The sequence below is a fragment of the Muntiacus reevesi genome, chromosome 1 (assembly GCF_963930625.1).
Source record: "Muntiacus reevesi chromosome 1, mMunRee1.1, whole genome shotgun sequence".
NCBI classification, from domain to species: Eukaryota; Metazoa; Chordata; class Mammalia; order Artiodactyla; family Cervidae; genus Muntiacus; species Muntiacus reevesi.
In genome coordinates, this window is record NC_089249.1 from 200,536,193 (window position 1) to 200,550,705 (window position 14,513).

General features: G+C 37.8%; 1 protein-coding gene and 1 non-coding gene across 3 annotated transcripts in view; both read right to left on the reverse strand.

The window, feature by feature from the left end:
- RAD50 (RAD50 double strand break repair protein) overlaps positions 1–14,513 on the reverse strand; it is a 257,110-nt gene that overhangs the window by 52,065 nt on the left and 190,532 nt on the right. For both annotated transcript variants that reach the window (XM_065918131.1, XM_065918132.1), the window contains 8 exons: positions 13,286–13,414; positions 12,904–13,069; positions 10,970–11,163; positions 10,435–10,641; positions 9,188–9,370; positions 8,240–8,397; positions 1,908–2,083; positions 1,174–1,411 (listed from right to left, as the gene is read on the reverse strand). In XM_065918131.1, the coding sequence (XP_065774203.1) occupies positions 1,174–1,411; positions 1,908–2,083; positions 8,240–8,397; positions 9,188–9,370; positions 10,435–10,641; positions 10,970–11,163; positions 12,904–13,069; positions 13,286–13,414 (1,451 nt within the window). The remainder of the gene's footprint in view (positions 1–1,173; positions 1,412–1,907; positions 2,084–8,239; positions 8,398–9,187; positions 9,371–10,434; positions 10,642–10,969; positions 11,164–12,903; positions 13,070–13,285; positions 13,415–14,513) is intronic.
- On the reverse strand, positions 8,849–8,919 carry TRNAW-CCA (transfer RNA tryptophan (anticodon CCA)). The gene has a single exon. It is a non-coding gene; the product is annotated as a tRNA-Trp (tRNA).

The following is a 14,513-nucleotide window of genomic DNA, read 5'->3' on the forward strand; positions in this document are numbered from 1 at the left end:
GGAACATGAGACAACTATGCAAGAATGTGAATACCAGGAGGCAAGGATCACTGGGGACCATCTTACAAGCTGGCTACCACAAAGCACATCTTCTTGCATCTTTCCTTCTCCTTTTCCTTGCACTCCTCTTCAGTTTTCCAAGTCAACATATCTCCTCCTTTTTTGCTTTTACAGAGTTTTTCTCACTTTCATCCATTCAATGTATTAACATTAGATTAATTTCCCTAAAACACATTTTTCATTAAATCCCTGAGGATGGCTCCCCATCACCTAAAAGACAGAGCTGTAACTAGGAATGAACATAATGCAGCTCTGTCTTCCCTACTTATGGGAATCAGTCACTACAAATAAGTTCTCAAACTCCAGATAATGTTTCTACTGCAGCACATGTCTCACTCTTCCCTGTCCTTTATACACACTGGTCTAACTCCCCTCTCCCCTTTCCTTCTCTTTAATGAGTCAAATCAACTTTTCTATGCTTTACATTCCTCCTCCTTCCCTCAAAATACTACCCTCATTCTGTAGTCCACTGGCTTCTTTCTTCCTAACTAATGCATTTCCTTACAAAGATCATCAGCTCCATGAAGCTCATGTCTTATTGGTCTCTGTGACCATTTTTGTGCTCTATGTTCTGGGAAATACCAAGGCAATCTTCACATACTCTCTGACTTGATTTTATTTATAAATAGACCATCATCTGGATTTCTTAGAGAAGAGAGGGGAAAAATAAACAATAGAAATCATCTATAATTTATTCTTTCTGGGAGTGAGAAAAACCTTAGTTTAAAATTTGTCTCTTAAGGGGGGCTTTCCAGTACTTTAATTCTTCTGCTGGGTTTAGAAAGTGACACATCAGCAAATAGTCTGAAAATTTAGATTTTAAAATTTCTGCCCTCAACCCAAGTCTCAGGGATGAAACACACACACACACTCACAGAGTAAAGAATGTATCCATCCTGTGAGTAGTTTAAGAAACAAACTTATTTTGAAAGAAAACAATTCTTCCTTATCACATAAATTAACAGGGAAGGAACATTCTGGCCTAGATTCCTGACTTTAACCTTTATTCATTCAACTCTTGCTAACTGAATACCCACCCTATGCTAGGAGGTGGAGAGGTATCTCTTAGAGTGCTGCTATACAGGCACGGTAATGGGAAATTGCTGTTCTCACCTCATGGGCACTAGTCCCAGCATTTCATCGCGCCGCTTTTCTTTTTTCTTTAGCTCTGATTCTGTCGACTTGAGCTTATCTGGAGCAAGCCTCAGCTTGGACTGCAAATCACTGATGACTTCTTGTAATTCAGCTTCTGTCTGAAAACCTCTCTGACAGACAGGGCAACACGACTGGTTTTCGTCCGTCAACTGAGTAATGAATTGGGAATAAACTGCCGTAGCTCCAGCCAACATGGCTATTTAAAAAACATATATATATATATATCTTCTCAGTGAGATGCATATAAAATATGGTTTTGTTAATATATTTCTATCCTTTTCTGTAAATACATGATACTCTTCTTGCTTTATAAACACACTATGAAAGAAATAAAAATTCTGACATTTAAATCTTTTCAAGGGCACAATACATTCAGATTTATATAAATTATTTTCTGGTAACACAAAAAGTATAACAAAACTTATAGAGAGTGTTATGTGCCAGACACTATAATCTCATTTACTCCTCCCCAACATCCTAGGCAATTATGTCCTCAGGTAATGAATCTGAAGTATAAAAAGTTTCAATAATCTGTCCAAAGTCATAAAGCAAGTAGGTTGTAGAACCAGAAGTGAAACTTGAGCCACCTGGCTCCAGCACCAAGTTTTTAAATCTCCCATCCTTAACAGCTACCTGTGAACAAAAATTCAAAAACATGAAAATGCCCTGATAACATAAAGAAGGTAACTTACCTCGTTGTTTTGATGATTTTTCAATTTCTTCTTTAAGTCTGTCCAAGTCATTTTCAAAATCCTGGCTACCACAGACATCAAACAGTTTGTCTTCATAGCTGGACAACTGCTCTTCCTTCCTTTTTAGCTCAATATTTATATGATTTTTATTTTGCTCAGCTGAAGCCAGTTCCTTGCTAAAATAAGAAAATAGATTACAATTTTTAAAATATGAGAAATGAATTCAAAGTGTGAAGGCAGATACAAGACAAACTCTGCCAGAAAATACTACAACAGTCTGCTGTGACCAAGTGCTTTTTTTTTAGAAGTCATGGCAACAGTCTACTCCTGCCTGCACTCTACTCCCACAGTACACTGACTCACTCTGGTCAGACAGCTGCTCCCAGAAGAATGTGTACAGACCGAACTCTGCTTGGTTTGAGGGGGGATCATGGTCTGAGATCTTGCGTTAAGAACCTTAGCAAGGAGAATATGCTTCACAGATCTACTGGAGGGAGATTAGAAAAAAGGAGAGCATTCACTTAACTCTGTGTGGACCCTTTACAAACTGTACTTCCATTCCCTCCACTAAAAAATTTTTCCTTTGTTCCCTCTTTGTTGCTGTCATCCAATGAGTTGGCCAAAAGGTTCCTTTGGTTTTAAAGTAAAAATAAAAGACACATTTTTCATTTTCATCAAGAACTTTACTGAACAATGTATTCAGTTTTGTTCCACTACCTTCTGCCATTTTCTAAGCAACTCATAATTCCATCTTCTGAAAACTTTTTATCTTTTTGAGTAAAGAACTAGTTTGTTCCAGGTGCCTTTTATGGTCTTCCAAAGAACTGAAATTTTTTCCATTAACAGAATTTCAGTTGGTTTAATTTGCAGCTGTACTTGTTGGAACTGTTTGGTTTTTTGGAAAGAGTTAATAGTAGAGGACTCACTTCCAATCCCACCATATACACAATATTAACTTCTCTGGATGAAGATTGGTCTTTGGTGTGTGGTTGGTGGTGTTCACTTTCCTTGACCCACGATCTCTTCCATTTCATATTATTGTACAGTATCCACTCTTCATTGCCTGTCACAATTTCTTTTAAAAATGGAACTTTTTGTTATGCTTAAGTCGAGAATTGCATGTGGAAATATGGTGAAGAAGGTTTTTTCACTCAATTTATGTGGAAGCCAAACATCAAATCGATTAACACAACCAAGCTGGTGCAAATGATTTTCAGAGCTTGATGTGGATATTTTGAGTATGTCAGCTACATCTCGCATGACATAACATTGACTGTTTTTAACCAGAGTACCTTCTCTATATATGGCACAAATCATTTTGGTGTTTCAGTTGCATTTTTACTTTTCTTGAAATAACAAAGCATAATATGTGAAAATGTTGCTTTTCTCTTTCATCTTCAATACTAAAATGGCTACAAAATTCACCAATTTGGGGACATTTATTTATTTTAAAAAGCATGCTGATGGGACAGCTGTCACAATACAATCTAACAAAATCGCTCTGAATGAAGTTAAAGACAACTAGATCTACCAGAGCCATCTCAGAGGAAAAACCGAACAAACATCTTGGCCAAACCAGTTTTAACAACCTGATCGCTCATTCCCTCTTATTCACCAAAGACTTTGCTCACTAGTACAATTAATTTCCACTCCAACTCTTAAATATTATCCTAGCCAGCCTCCGTGCCCATACAAATCAGGGGTTTTCAATGTACAGGTTTCGACACATTAGGTAAGTCATGTAATCAATTTAATGTATTATAGTCAACATATTTTGAAAAACTGAACATACTATGCAGAATATATTGGAGTGGATTAAGCGTAGTTAGTACTGGTACTATTTTAAGCAATTTGTTTCAGATGAATATGCATGAGTGCACACATGCCTCATCCTGATACTTTCCACTGTGAGTTGCAGTCAAAATTTGGAAATAAAGTAACATGCAGATGATGCTTTCACCGTCCTAGACACTGAGCACCGCTCATTAGGATCACTATTTTAGCAGCACCACCACCGTTTGGGCCCCTCCTTGGAAGAATGTTTTCTCCAGGCAAACCAGACAACATGCCTCTCTTGATCGCACCCTGGGTCCCTGGGCATTTGGCTCTCCTGCTTCCTCTTCCTTTGCTCGCCAACAGTTTAAATGCTGGGGTTTTCCAGGAATCTGACTACAATTCTTTCTCTTCTCTTTGAATAACTCCAAGTTTTTATGTACTACTGACGCCAATATCATTTGCAAAGCAACAACTTCCAATCTATTAAACCTCAAACTCCAATATTTAATTCCCTAACAGACATTTCCACAAGAAATATAAATTTAACATGGCCAAATTCACCATCTTCCTCAAAAATGTGTGGGATTTTTGACCCTCCTATCTAAACACTACTCAAGGTGATATCTGAAAAAATTGATCACTTTTTTTAAACTATGGAAAAAACAAAAAAAACACCTTACCCATTTTAAATTGTATGGCATGGTGGTGTTAACTGTATGCACATTTTTGTGTAACAGATCTCTAAAGCTTTTTCATCTTACAAAACTGAACTCTATACCCACTGAACAACACACCCCACCCCACCTCGCCCTCATCCTCTAGCTACTCTGAACCTCCAATATATATACTTTCTGTATCTAAGAGTTTGACAACTTTGAATACTTCATTTAAGTGGAACCATGCAGTACTTTTTGTGACTAGTATACTTCACTTAATACCCTCAAGGATTCTCAACACACAAGATTTCCTTCTCTTACAAAGATAAATAATATTCCATTATACATACACCAAATTTTATTTATCCATCCATCAATAAGCATTCAGGTTGCTTCTACCTGTTGGCTATTGTGAATAATGCTGCAGTGAACATGGACTAACAAACACTTCCTTGAGATCATGTTTTCATTTGAATATATACCCACAAGTGGAACTGCTCAATCATCTGGTTATTATTTTCCTAATTTCTGAAGAACCTCCAAGGTTTTCTATAGTAACTGCACCATTTTACATTCCCACGAATAGTGCACAGAGTTCCAATTTCTCAATATCCTCACCAACATTTGTCTTCTGGGTTTTTAAAAAACTTATTTAATTGAAGTATAGTTGAATTACAATGTGTTAGTGTTAGCTGCACAGTAAAGTGATTCTGTTATATACATATTACTCTTTCATTTTCTATTATAGGTTATTATAACCCACTACTGTATTTCCTGTTGTTTTGATAACTATCATCCTAACCAGTATGGAGTGATATATCACCATGGTTTTGATTTGCATTTCCTTAATGATTAGCAATTCTGAGTATCTTTTTATATGCTTGTTGGCTAGTTGTATATCTATTGGAGAAATTGCTCTTCAAGTCCTTTGACATTTTTTAATCTGGGTATTTGTTTTTTCATTACCAAATTGTAAGAGTTCTTTATATATTCTGGATATTAACCCCTAATCATATTGTTAGTATTGTTCATGGAAAAGGCAAAAAGATATGACACTGGAAGATGAGCCCACCAGCTTGGTAGGGGTTCAATATGCTACTGGGGAATAGTGAAGAAATAGCTCTAGAAAGAATGAAGAGGCTGGGCCAAAGTGGAAATGATGCTCAGCTGTAGATGTATCTGGTGGTGAAAGTAAAGTCCAATGCAGTAAAGAACAATATTGCATAAGAACCTGGAATGTGAGGTCTATGAATCAAGGTAAATTGGACGTGGTCAAGCAGGAGATGGCAAGAGTGAGCACTGACACTTTAGGAAACAGTGAACTAAAATGGATAGGAATGAGCAAATTTAACTCAGATGACCGTTATATCTACTACTGTGGGCAAGAATCCCTTAGAAGAAATGGAGCAGCCCTCACAGTCAACAAGAGAGTCCAAAATGCAGTTGATGTTTGTGTTCAGCTGCTCAGTCGTATTGACTCTTTGCAACTCCATGGACTGCAGCATGCCAGGCTTCCCTGTCCTTCACCATCTCCCGGAGTTTGCTCACACTCATGTCCATCGAGTCGGTAATGCCATCCGATCATCTCATCCTCTGTTGCCCCCTTCTCCTCATGCCCTCAATCTTTCCCAGCATCAGGGTCTTTTCCAATGAGTCAGCTCTTCACATCAGTGCAGTACTTGGGTGCAATCTCAAAAACAACAGAATGATCTCGGTTTGTTTCCAAGGCAAACCATTCAATATCACTGTAATCCAAGTCTGTGCCCCAACCATTAATGCCGAAGAAGCTGAAATCATACAGTTCGATGAAGACCTACAAGATCTTCTAGAACTAGAACCAAAAAAAGATGTCCTTGTCTTCATAGGGGATTGGAATGCAGAACTAGGAAGTCAAGAGACACCTGGAGTAACAAGCAAGTTTGGCCTTGGAGTACAAAATGAAGCAGGGCAAAAAATAATGGAGTTTTGCCAAGAGAACGCACTGGTCATAGCAAACACCGTCTTACACAAGAGACAACTATACACATGGACATCACCAGATGGTCAATACCAAAATCAGAGTGATTATATCCTTTGCAGCCGAAGATGGAGAAGCTCTATACAGTCAGCAAAAACAAGACCTGGAGCTGACTGTGGCTCAGATCATGAACTCCTTACTGCAAAATTCAGACTTAAATTGAAGAAAGCAGGGAAAACCACTAGACCTGAACCACTAGTTCAGGTATGACCTAAATCAAATCCCTTATGATTATACAATGGAGATGACAAATAGATTCAAGGGATTAGATCTGGTGGACACAGTCCCTGAAGAACTATGGACGGAGGTTCATAACACTAGCGGTGATCAAAACTATCCCAAAGAACAAGAAATGCAAGGAGGCAAAATGGTTGTCTGAGGAGGCCTTATATATAGTTGAGAAAAGAGAAACACAAGGCAAAGGTTCTGGCAAAGATATTCCGTTGGGATATGAATGCAGAGTTCCAGAGAGTATCAAGGAGATGAGAAAGCCTTCATAGGTGAACAATGCAAAGATATAAAAGGAAACAACAGAATGGGAAAAACTACAGATCTCTTTAAGGAAACTAGAGATACCAAGTGAATATTTCAGGCAAAGGTGGGCATAATAAAGGACAGAAACAGCAAGGTCCTAACAGAAGCAGAAGAGGTATCTAGAATACACAGAAGAACAACAAAAACAGGTCTTAATGATCCAGATAATCACGACAGTATGGTCACTTAGACAATATATTAAAAAGCAGAGACATCACTTTGCCGACAAGGGTCCATAGTCAAAACTGGTTTTTCCCTGGTGGCTCAGAGAGTAAACAATCTGCCTGCAACGCAGGAGACCCAAGTTTAATTCATGGGTTGAGAAGATCCCCTGGAGAAGGGAATGGCTACCCACTCCAGTATTCTTGCCTGGAGAATTCCAAGGGCAGAGGAGCCTGGCAGGCTAGTTCATGGGGTCGCACAGATTTGGACACAACATGATTGACTTTCATCATTTCATTTCATAGTTTTTCCAACAGTCATGTATGGGTGTGAGAGTTGGACCATAAAGAAGGATGAGTGCTGAAGAATTGATGCTTTCGAAATGTGGCACTAGAGAAAACTCTTGAGAGTCCCTTGGACAACAAGGAGATCAAACCAGTCAGTCCTAAAGGAAATCAACCTTGAATGTTCATTGGAAAGACTGATGCTGAAACTGAAGCTCCAATACTCTGGTCACCTGATGCGAAGAGCAACTCACTGGAAAAGACCCTGACGCAGGAAAGACTGAGGGCAGGAGGAGGGGGCAACAGAGGATGAGATGGTTGGATGGCATCACCAACTCCATGGACATGAGTTTTAGCAAAATCCAAGAGACAGTGAAGGACAGGGAACCCTGGCATGCTGCAGTCCATGGGACTGCAAAGAGTTGAACATGACTTAGTGACTGAACAACCACCACACCTAAATAGATATGTCATTTGCAAATGTTTTCTCCCATTATGTGGATTGCCTTTACCTTCTGTTGTGTAACAGTTCTTAAGTATGATGTAGTCCCATCTGTCTAGTTTTGTTTCTGCTGCCTATATTTTTGGGGTCATAACCAAGAAATCATTGCCAATTTCAACATAATGAAACTCGTCCCCACATTACCTTTTAGGAGTTTTGTATTTTAAAGTTTCACTTTTTACAGAGGAATATTTTAATTCTTTCTCTTAGTTCTGCAAACTTTTAAGGAACAAGAAGCTCAAATCACTGTTGCCATTTTACTTAATTTGTAAAATATAGGAGAATCAAAGTCAATTAATAAGACATACCATTTCATGACAATAAATGATTTCAAAGCAATTAAAAATGAAAGCATGACATAAGAGACTTCTATTACATCTTCAAATGTTATAACTACTTACTTCAACTTGGCAAGTTTGTCCCTGGTCTGATTAATTTCTTTTGATTTACTATGAAGCCAGTCTTCAAGCTGTTTTTTGTTGGGAAAATATCCTAACAATGACGTTAATTCATCACTATGCCTGTATTTTATTTTTCTGATTTGTTCATCTTTGTCAGCCTAAAGGGAAAAAAAACTTTTAAAAATGAAACTCAGTATCTCCACATAAAGAATAAAACCAAATTTTAGGTTGATTACAGTTCTAGGCTTAAAAATAAAACTGAAAATGCAAGGAGAAAAAGAAAAAAAAAAAATCACTTTTAATTTTGGCTGTGCTATGCGGGTTGTGCAATCTCTCAGTTGCCTCACCAAGGACCGAACTGGACCATGGCAGTGAAACCGCCAGTAATACTTGGCCATCAGGGAACTCTTGAAAATTTCATACAGCATTCAAGGAAAGAATAACAGGTCTGATGACACAAAAATTAAAACTTCTGTACATGTATGCTCAGTCTCTCAGCCACGTCTGACTCTGCGACCCGACGGACTTTAGCCTGCCAGGCTCCTCTGTCCATGGAAGTCTCCATGGAAGAATACTGGAATAGACTGCCATTCCCTTCTCCAGGGTATCTTCCCAACCCAGGGATCGAACCTGAGCCTCCTGCACTGGAGGCAGATTCTTTACCACTGAGTCACTTGGGAAGATCAAAATTTCTGTATGATACATTAAAAATTAATAGAACTGTACATGTGTGTGTTTGTGTAAATACTTTTGTACTGTTTCTTTTTTTTTGTAATTAGAGTGCAGTTTTTAAGCCTGAAAGTCTATTTTATAGAGCATAAAGCTCACTTAACCCTTCAAATATAAAGTCAATACCAACTAAACACTTCGTAGTATAACAATTATGAATGTAAGATAAACTGTTTTAAACACCAGAGAGTATAATTAGAATAAGAAGAAAGGTCATACTTTGTCTTTGGTGAGCATCTCCATCTGGGTACGTGTTGCTGTATGATGGTTTAATTGCTCCATCTCCTGGTCCAATTTACGCAGGGTCCTGTCTAGGTCTGTTTTCTCATTTTGAAGGCTTATTACTTCTGTTTTTAGAGTTTCTACATTGCTGTTTTTCTCAGCCTTGCTTAGCTCACGTACCTTATTGATAATTCAAACAAACGAACAGGTTTAAACATTTTGGGTTAAAATGATGGCAAAGTGTATCAGAAATCAGCTACTCCTCCGAATGGTCAAAATACTAGTTTGATTTTATTCAACAACAGAAAAACAGAAGGAATAAACTTTTTAAGAAATATCTTACAAAGTTACCTTACTATAAGAGCAGAGACTTAGTAAATAAATCTACAAGAGTCAAACAGGAGTGAAAATGAAAATTAGTTCAAAATTAAGAAAAATATGCCTACGTATACAGTTCAGTGACTCTTCAGTCAATAATTAAGCATTTATCAAGGAAGTAAGTAACTCACTACACACTGCCTAACATACAGAAAATGTGATGTGGTCCCTGACCAGTATCTCTCCATCACAACAGAGCAATATTGTGATCAACGGTTAAACTGGCAAAAATATACGCTATCTCTTAAGTATGGGAGCAAAAAAGAAACATTTAAATAATCAAATGGGACCAAAAGCGGGGATTTGCCAAGTTTTAGGATGCTTATTTTGCTAACACAGACAAGAGGGAAGGGAACAGATTAGGAACGGAGAAGAAATTTTGGAAATTCACAGAAGGAAGAAGTGGGCTAAGAAAGTTTCTACCACAGAAAAAGTGGTAACATGGCAATAATCATATATCTAATCATATATTTAATCATAATATCTACAGTGTGTGGAACCTAGAGGGAAAATACTACTTTTTTAAAACTGAGTCAAGTGGTTCTCAACTACTCGTAAGAACCACCCAGTTCTGTTTTGAACATACATTTCCACATCCCACTCTTAAGAGACTTTTATTTGGAAGGTTTAAGATCTAAGTTTAAGTATTTTTTTTAAACCTTCCTTAGATGATTCTAATTTTCAGCACACCAGGTTTCAGGATTAGAGATGGGTGATTAAGACAGCCAAATAAATTCATTTTATAGGAGACTGATAGACAAAGTTGAAATTTTTATTAAAATGCCATAATCTTAGGACTAGCAAAAGATAAAATACTTCCAAATATCTTACACCTTAAAACTATTGGATTACACAGATTATCTTACAGCTTTTGTGAGCTCCTGGTCCAGTTCAAGAATCCTGTCTGAAGAGCCTTCCAACTGCTGTAATTCGTACTTCACATTTTTCAGCTCATTCTGCTTCTTAGTTAGGATTTCTGACTTTAGCTCAATTATTCTTCCCAGTCCAGTTTTCTTATCCCTTATCTCATCTATTTGTTTTTGTTTCAGAGCCTCTTTTCCTGCGAAGTCATTCTAAATACATAGCAAGAAGCATAAGCATCAATTTTTCACAAAAAAACACCACTAAGGAAAAGTTTCTTTGATGCAAAAGTAATATAATCTGAGGAAAATAAAGAAAGAATTTTTACCTAAAATCAAATAAAAAACTAGGTCTGTATTTCCTTTGTACTTTTATAACTTTAAACTTTACAAAATTTGCTCCCATAAAGGTTTTAATTTTACCTCATGGCTAATTTTAATGGATAACATTAATCCAAAAATATGACAAAATAAGATCCACCCAAAAATTAAAACAATTCAACTAGACAATGCAATACAAACAGAAAATAACAGTATTTACCAACAGATGGCTAGCAGTTTCTGCTTCCTTTTCCTGCCTCTCTCTCACAAGCTTGTGAAAATTTTTTATCTGTCTTTCACTGAATGGTCCAAGCTCAAAGCCATCCAATTCTAGTTGTGTTGCCAAAGACTGAATTAATGAATCTCTAGCTCGTATATGTTCCTGATGACGATCTGCTTGTAGTTGTAGACGGCCTTTAAGAAACATAATCATAGTAATTCTTTTATCAGTTGATTTTTTTAAAAAAATTAAGATAATTGTACATTACATGCAATTGTAAAAAAAGAAATAATAGAACAAGATCTCTTATATCCTTTGCCCAGTTTCCCCAATGGTAACTATATTATTGAGATACAGTAAGAAATCCACATTTGGTTTTGTCCTTGGTTATTGATACAGAGCTCCAAAAACTCAGAATTTCCCAGTGACAGGGGTGAGAAGAGTATCTTTGGTTATTCATTGTAAGTCCTTTACAACTTTACCTGAGTTTATTCTAATGAGGTGACTCTTGGAGGATGGGACTTGGTCATCAGAGGAACCAACTATGTGATTAGAGAGTCTGAAGTTTCAATATCCACCCCTCCCATTTCTGGGGAGGGGCTGAAGCCTGAGTTCAATCACCAATGGCCAGTGACTTAATCAATCAGGCCTACCTAATGCAACTTATAAAAACCCTAAGCAATGACACTCAAAGAGCTTCCATCGAGGTGCTGGGCAAGTCGCACATGTGGAGAAGGCATGGAAGCTCAATGTCCCTCTCCCCTATCCTGCCCTATGCACCTCTTCCATCTGTTTGTTCCTGAGCTCTATTCTTAATAACCTGGTGATAGCGTTTCCCTGAGTTCTAGGAAGTTATAGAAAATTACTGAACCTGAGAAAGGAGTTGTGGAAACCCCTGATTTATATAGCCAGTTGGTCAGAAGTACAGGTGCTAGACAACCTGGGACTTGGGAGCGGCATCTGAAGTAAAGTGAGGGCCAGTCTCATGGGACTGAGTCCTTAATCTGTGGGGTCTGTGCTAATTTCGGACCAGGGATGTCAGAAATGAATGAAATTACAGGACACCTGGTATCCACTGATGACTGGGAAATTGCTTGGTGTGGAAAAACCTACACATCTGATGTCAGAACTGTTGTTGAGTAGAAAAACAATGTTCTCTTTTAGTCATTTTGCAAAACTACAGTATATCACAATAAGGATAATGACACTAATACAATCCATCAATCTTTTATCTCCCCAGTTTAAACTGTATCTGTGTGTATAACTTTTATATGATTTTATCAGCTGTGTTGGTTCTTACATTCACCATGACAGTCAATATTGAGCAGTTCAAATACCACAAGAACCCCTCTTCTTTCTTTTAAAACCAGAACCAGGGCTTCCCGAGTGACTCAGTGGTAGAGAATCAGCCTGCCAATGCAGGAGACATGGGTTTGATCCCTGGCCTGGGAAGACCCCCTACATGCTGTGGAGCAACTAAGCCTGTGTGCCACAACTACTGAGTCAGTTCTCTAGAGCCCAGGAACTGCAACTACTGAGCCCACACGTCCCAGACCCTGTGCTCTACAATAAGAGAAGCCACCCCAACGAGAAGCCCAGGCGCGGTGGAGAGAGTAGTCTCCACTGACAGAAAAGCCTGTGCAGCAGTGAGGACCCAGCACAGCCAAAAATAAATAAATTAAAATTATAAAACCATAATCATGCTAACCCTCCTCCCATTCTTCCTCCTACTGGGTAACTCTGGCAATCACTAATCTATTCTAGATTTCTAAAATTTTAGTATTTCAAAATGTCATATAAAATGGAAACATATGATATATAATCCTTTGAGACTGACTTTTTTTCACACTGCATAATTCCCTGGAGATTCATCATTCATACATAAAATTCATAACATTATAATACAGGAAAAAAACAAGTAAACACTGTCCTACCCTGTTCCACAAGGAGTTCTGATTTTTCTTGATTGAGAAGCCTAGATTCTTTATTTAATTTTTCCAGTTCACGCTGACAGTCTACCAATCTCCTTTCTTTCTCCCTTACTGTTCTCTGGTGATTGTGATATAAATCATTTAGTTGCTCATCAGACCCTTGAAAAACCTGTGTAGAACGAAAATAAAGTATAACAAGGTATCACACTGAGGTACAAAATATGAACCAGAGCTTATTCAATATCCTTCCTTTTAACATAAACATGGAAGTAACACAAACATCAAGATTTCTATGTTTGGAAATGAGTGACAAAATGGGATCAAATGAGGTTCATGACAATAATCTCAAAATTCTGAAGTAGAACAAAATTCTACCACCACAAACCTTTTCCATTTTCTGTTCCAGTTCACTATTATCTTTTTCCATTTGCTTCTTTCGGCTTTCCAAAGCTTTAATTTCATTGTCGAGTCTCATTATTTTAGAGAGATTTTGTTCAATTTCTTTTAGACGATTCTGAAAATAAACACGCTGCATAAGTAAAATTCACTATAGTTTACACTGCAAATAATTGAAGATAAATAATATGTCCCAGGGCCAGTCACTTAGTCACATTGCTATAAAGGGAGCACAGAGAAACTGAGGATTTTAGACATTGTAACTTGTGCAACTCCTTATAGCTCATAAAGAAAAGAAGGAAATAAACTCCCTTCTAACTCCAAAGCCCATGCCCTACCTTCAACACCTCTCACAAAAGTCATTCAGTCACTGGGTAACTGGAGTCACATTATGTAAAATACCACATTTTAAGAACTTAATCCTTAAAAGGATAACTATTTATTAAAAAAGAAATTAGAACTATTGAGTGGACTAGTAACTCATGCTGCATCACAAGTGAAATGTGACAAATGATCTCAGTGGCCTGCTTCTAGCAACAGCTGGCTGCCTCACCTCCTAGGAATATGGGTGACTTGGCTCAGAAAATTCCCTCCTTGGATGATGCTGGGGATATTCTTCTGGTGTTTTCTTCTACATTTCTAAGGCTGACCAATTCCTCTTCTAAGATACTTTTTAAACTAGCACATTATGGATATCAACTGTAAGCTTTCATACCTGTACCAAAATGCATCCTCAACTTTAACGTCATTTACTAAATTATACTAAGGTGGCTCAGCTGGCAAAGAATCTGTCTGCAATGCAGGAGACCTGGGTTCGATCCCTGGGTTGGGAAGATCCACTGGAGAAGGAAACGGCTACCAACTCCAGTGTTCTAGTATTCTGGCCTGGAGAAGTCCATGGACTGTGTAGTCCATGGGGTCAAAAAGAGTTGGACATGACTCAGTGACTTTCACTTCACTAATACCATATCTTATGATTTATATAAAGGTAGTGTGTTATCATCATAGAAACGTTGTTCACTTTGTTCACCAATGCTTCCCCAGCACATGTAATAAGTGTTTAGTACGTTAGCTGAATGAGAGATTAAAAAACAATTATCAATAACAGTCATAGCTATCAGCGATGGAAGACTTGCTATATCGCAGACACTGTACTAAGTGCTGCTATATATTCCCTCTAATCATTATGACACCTCAGGCAAAGTGGGTTCAGTTCC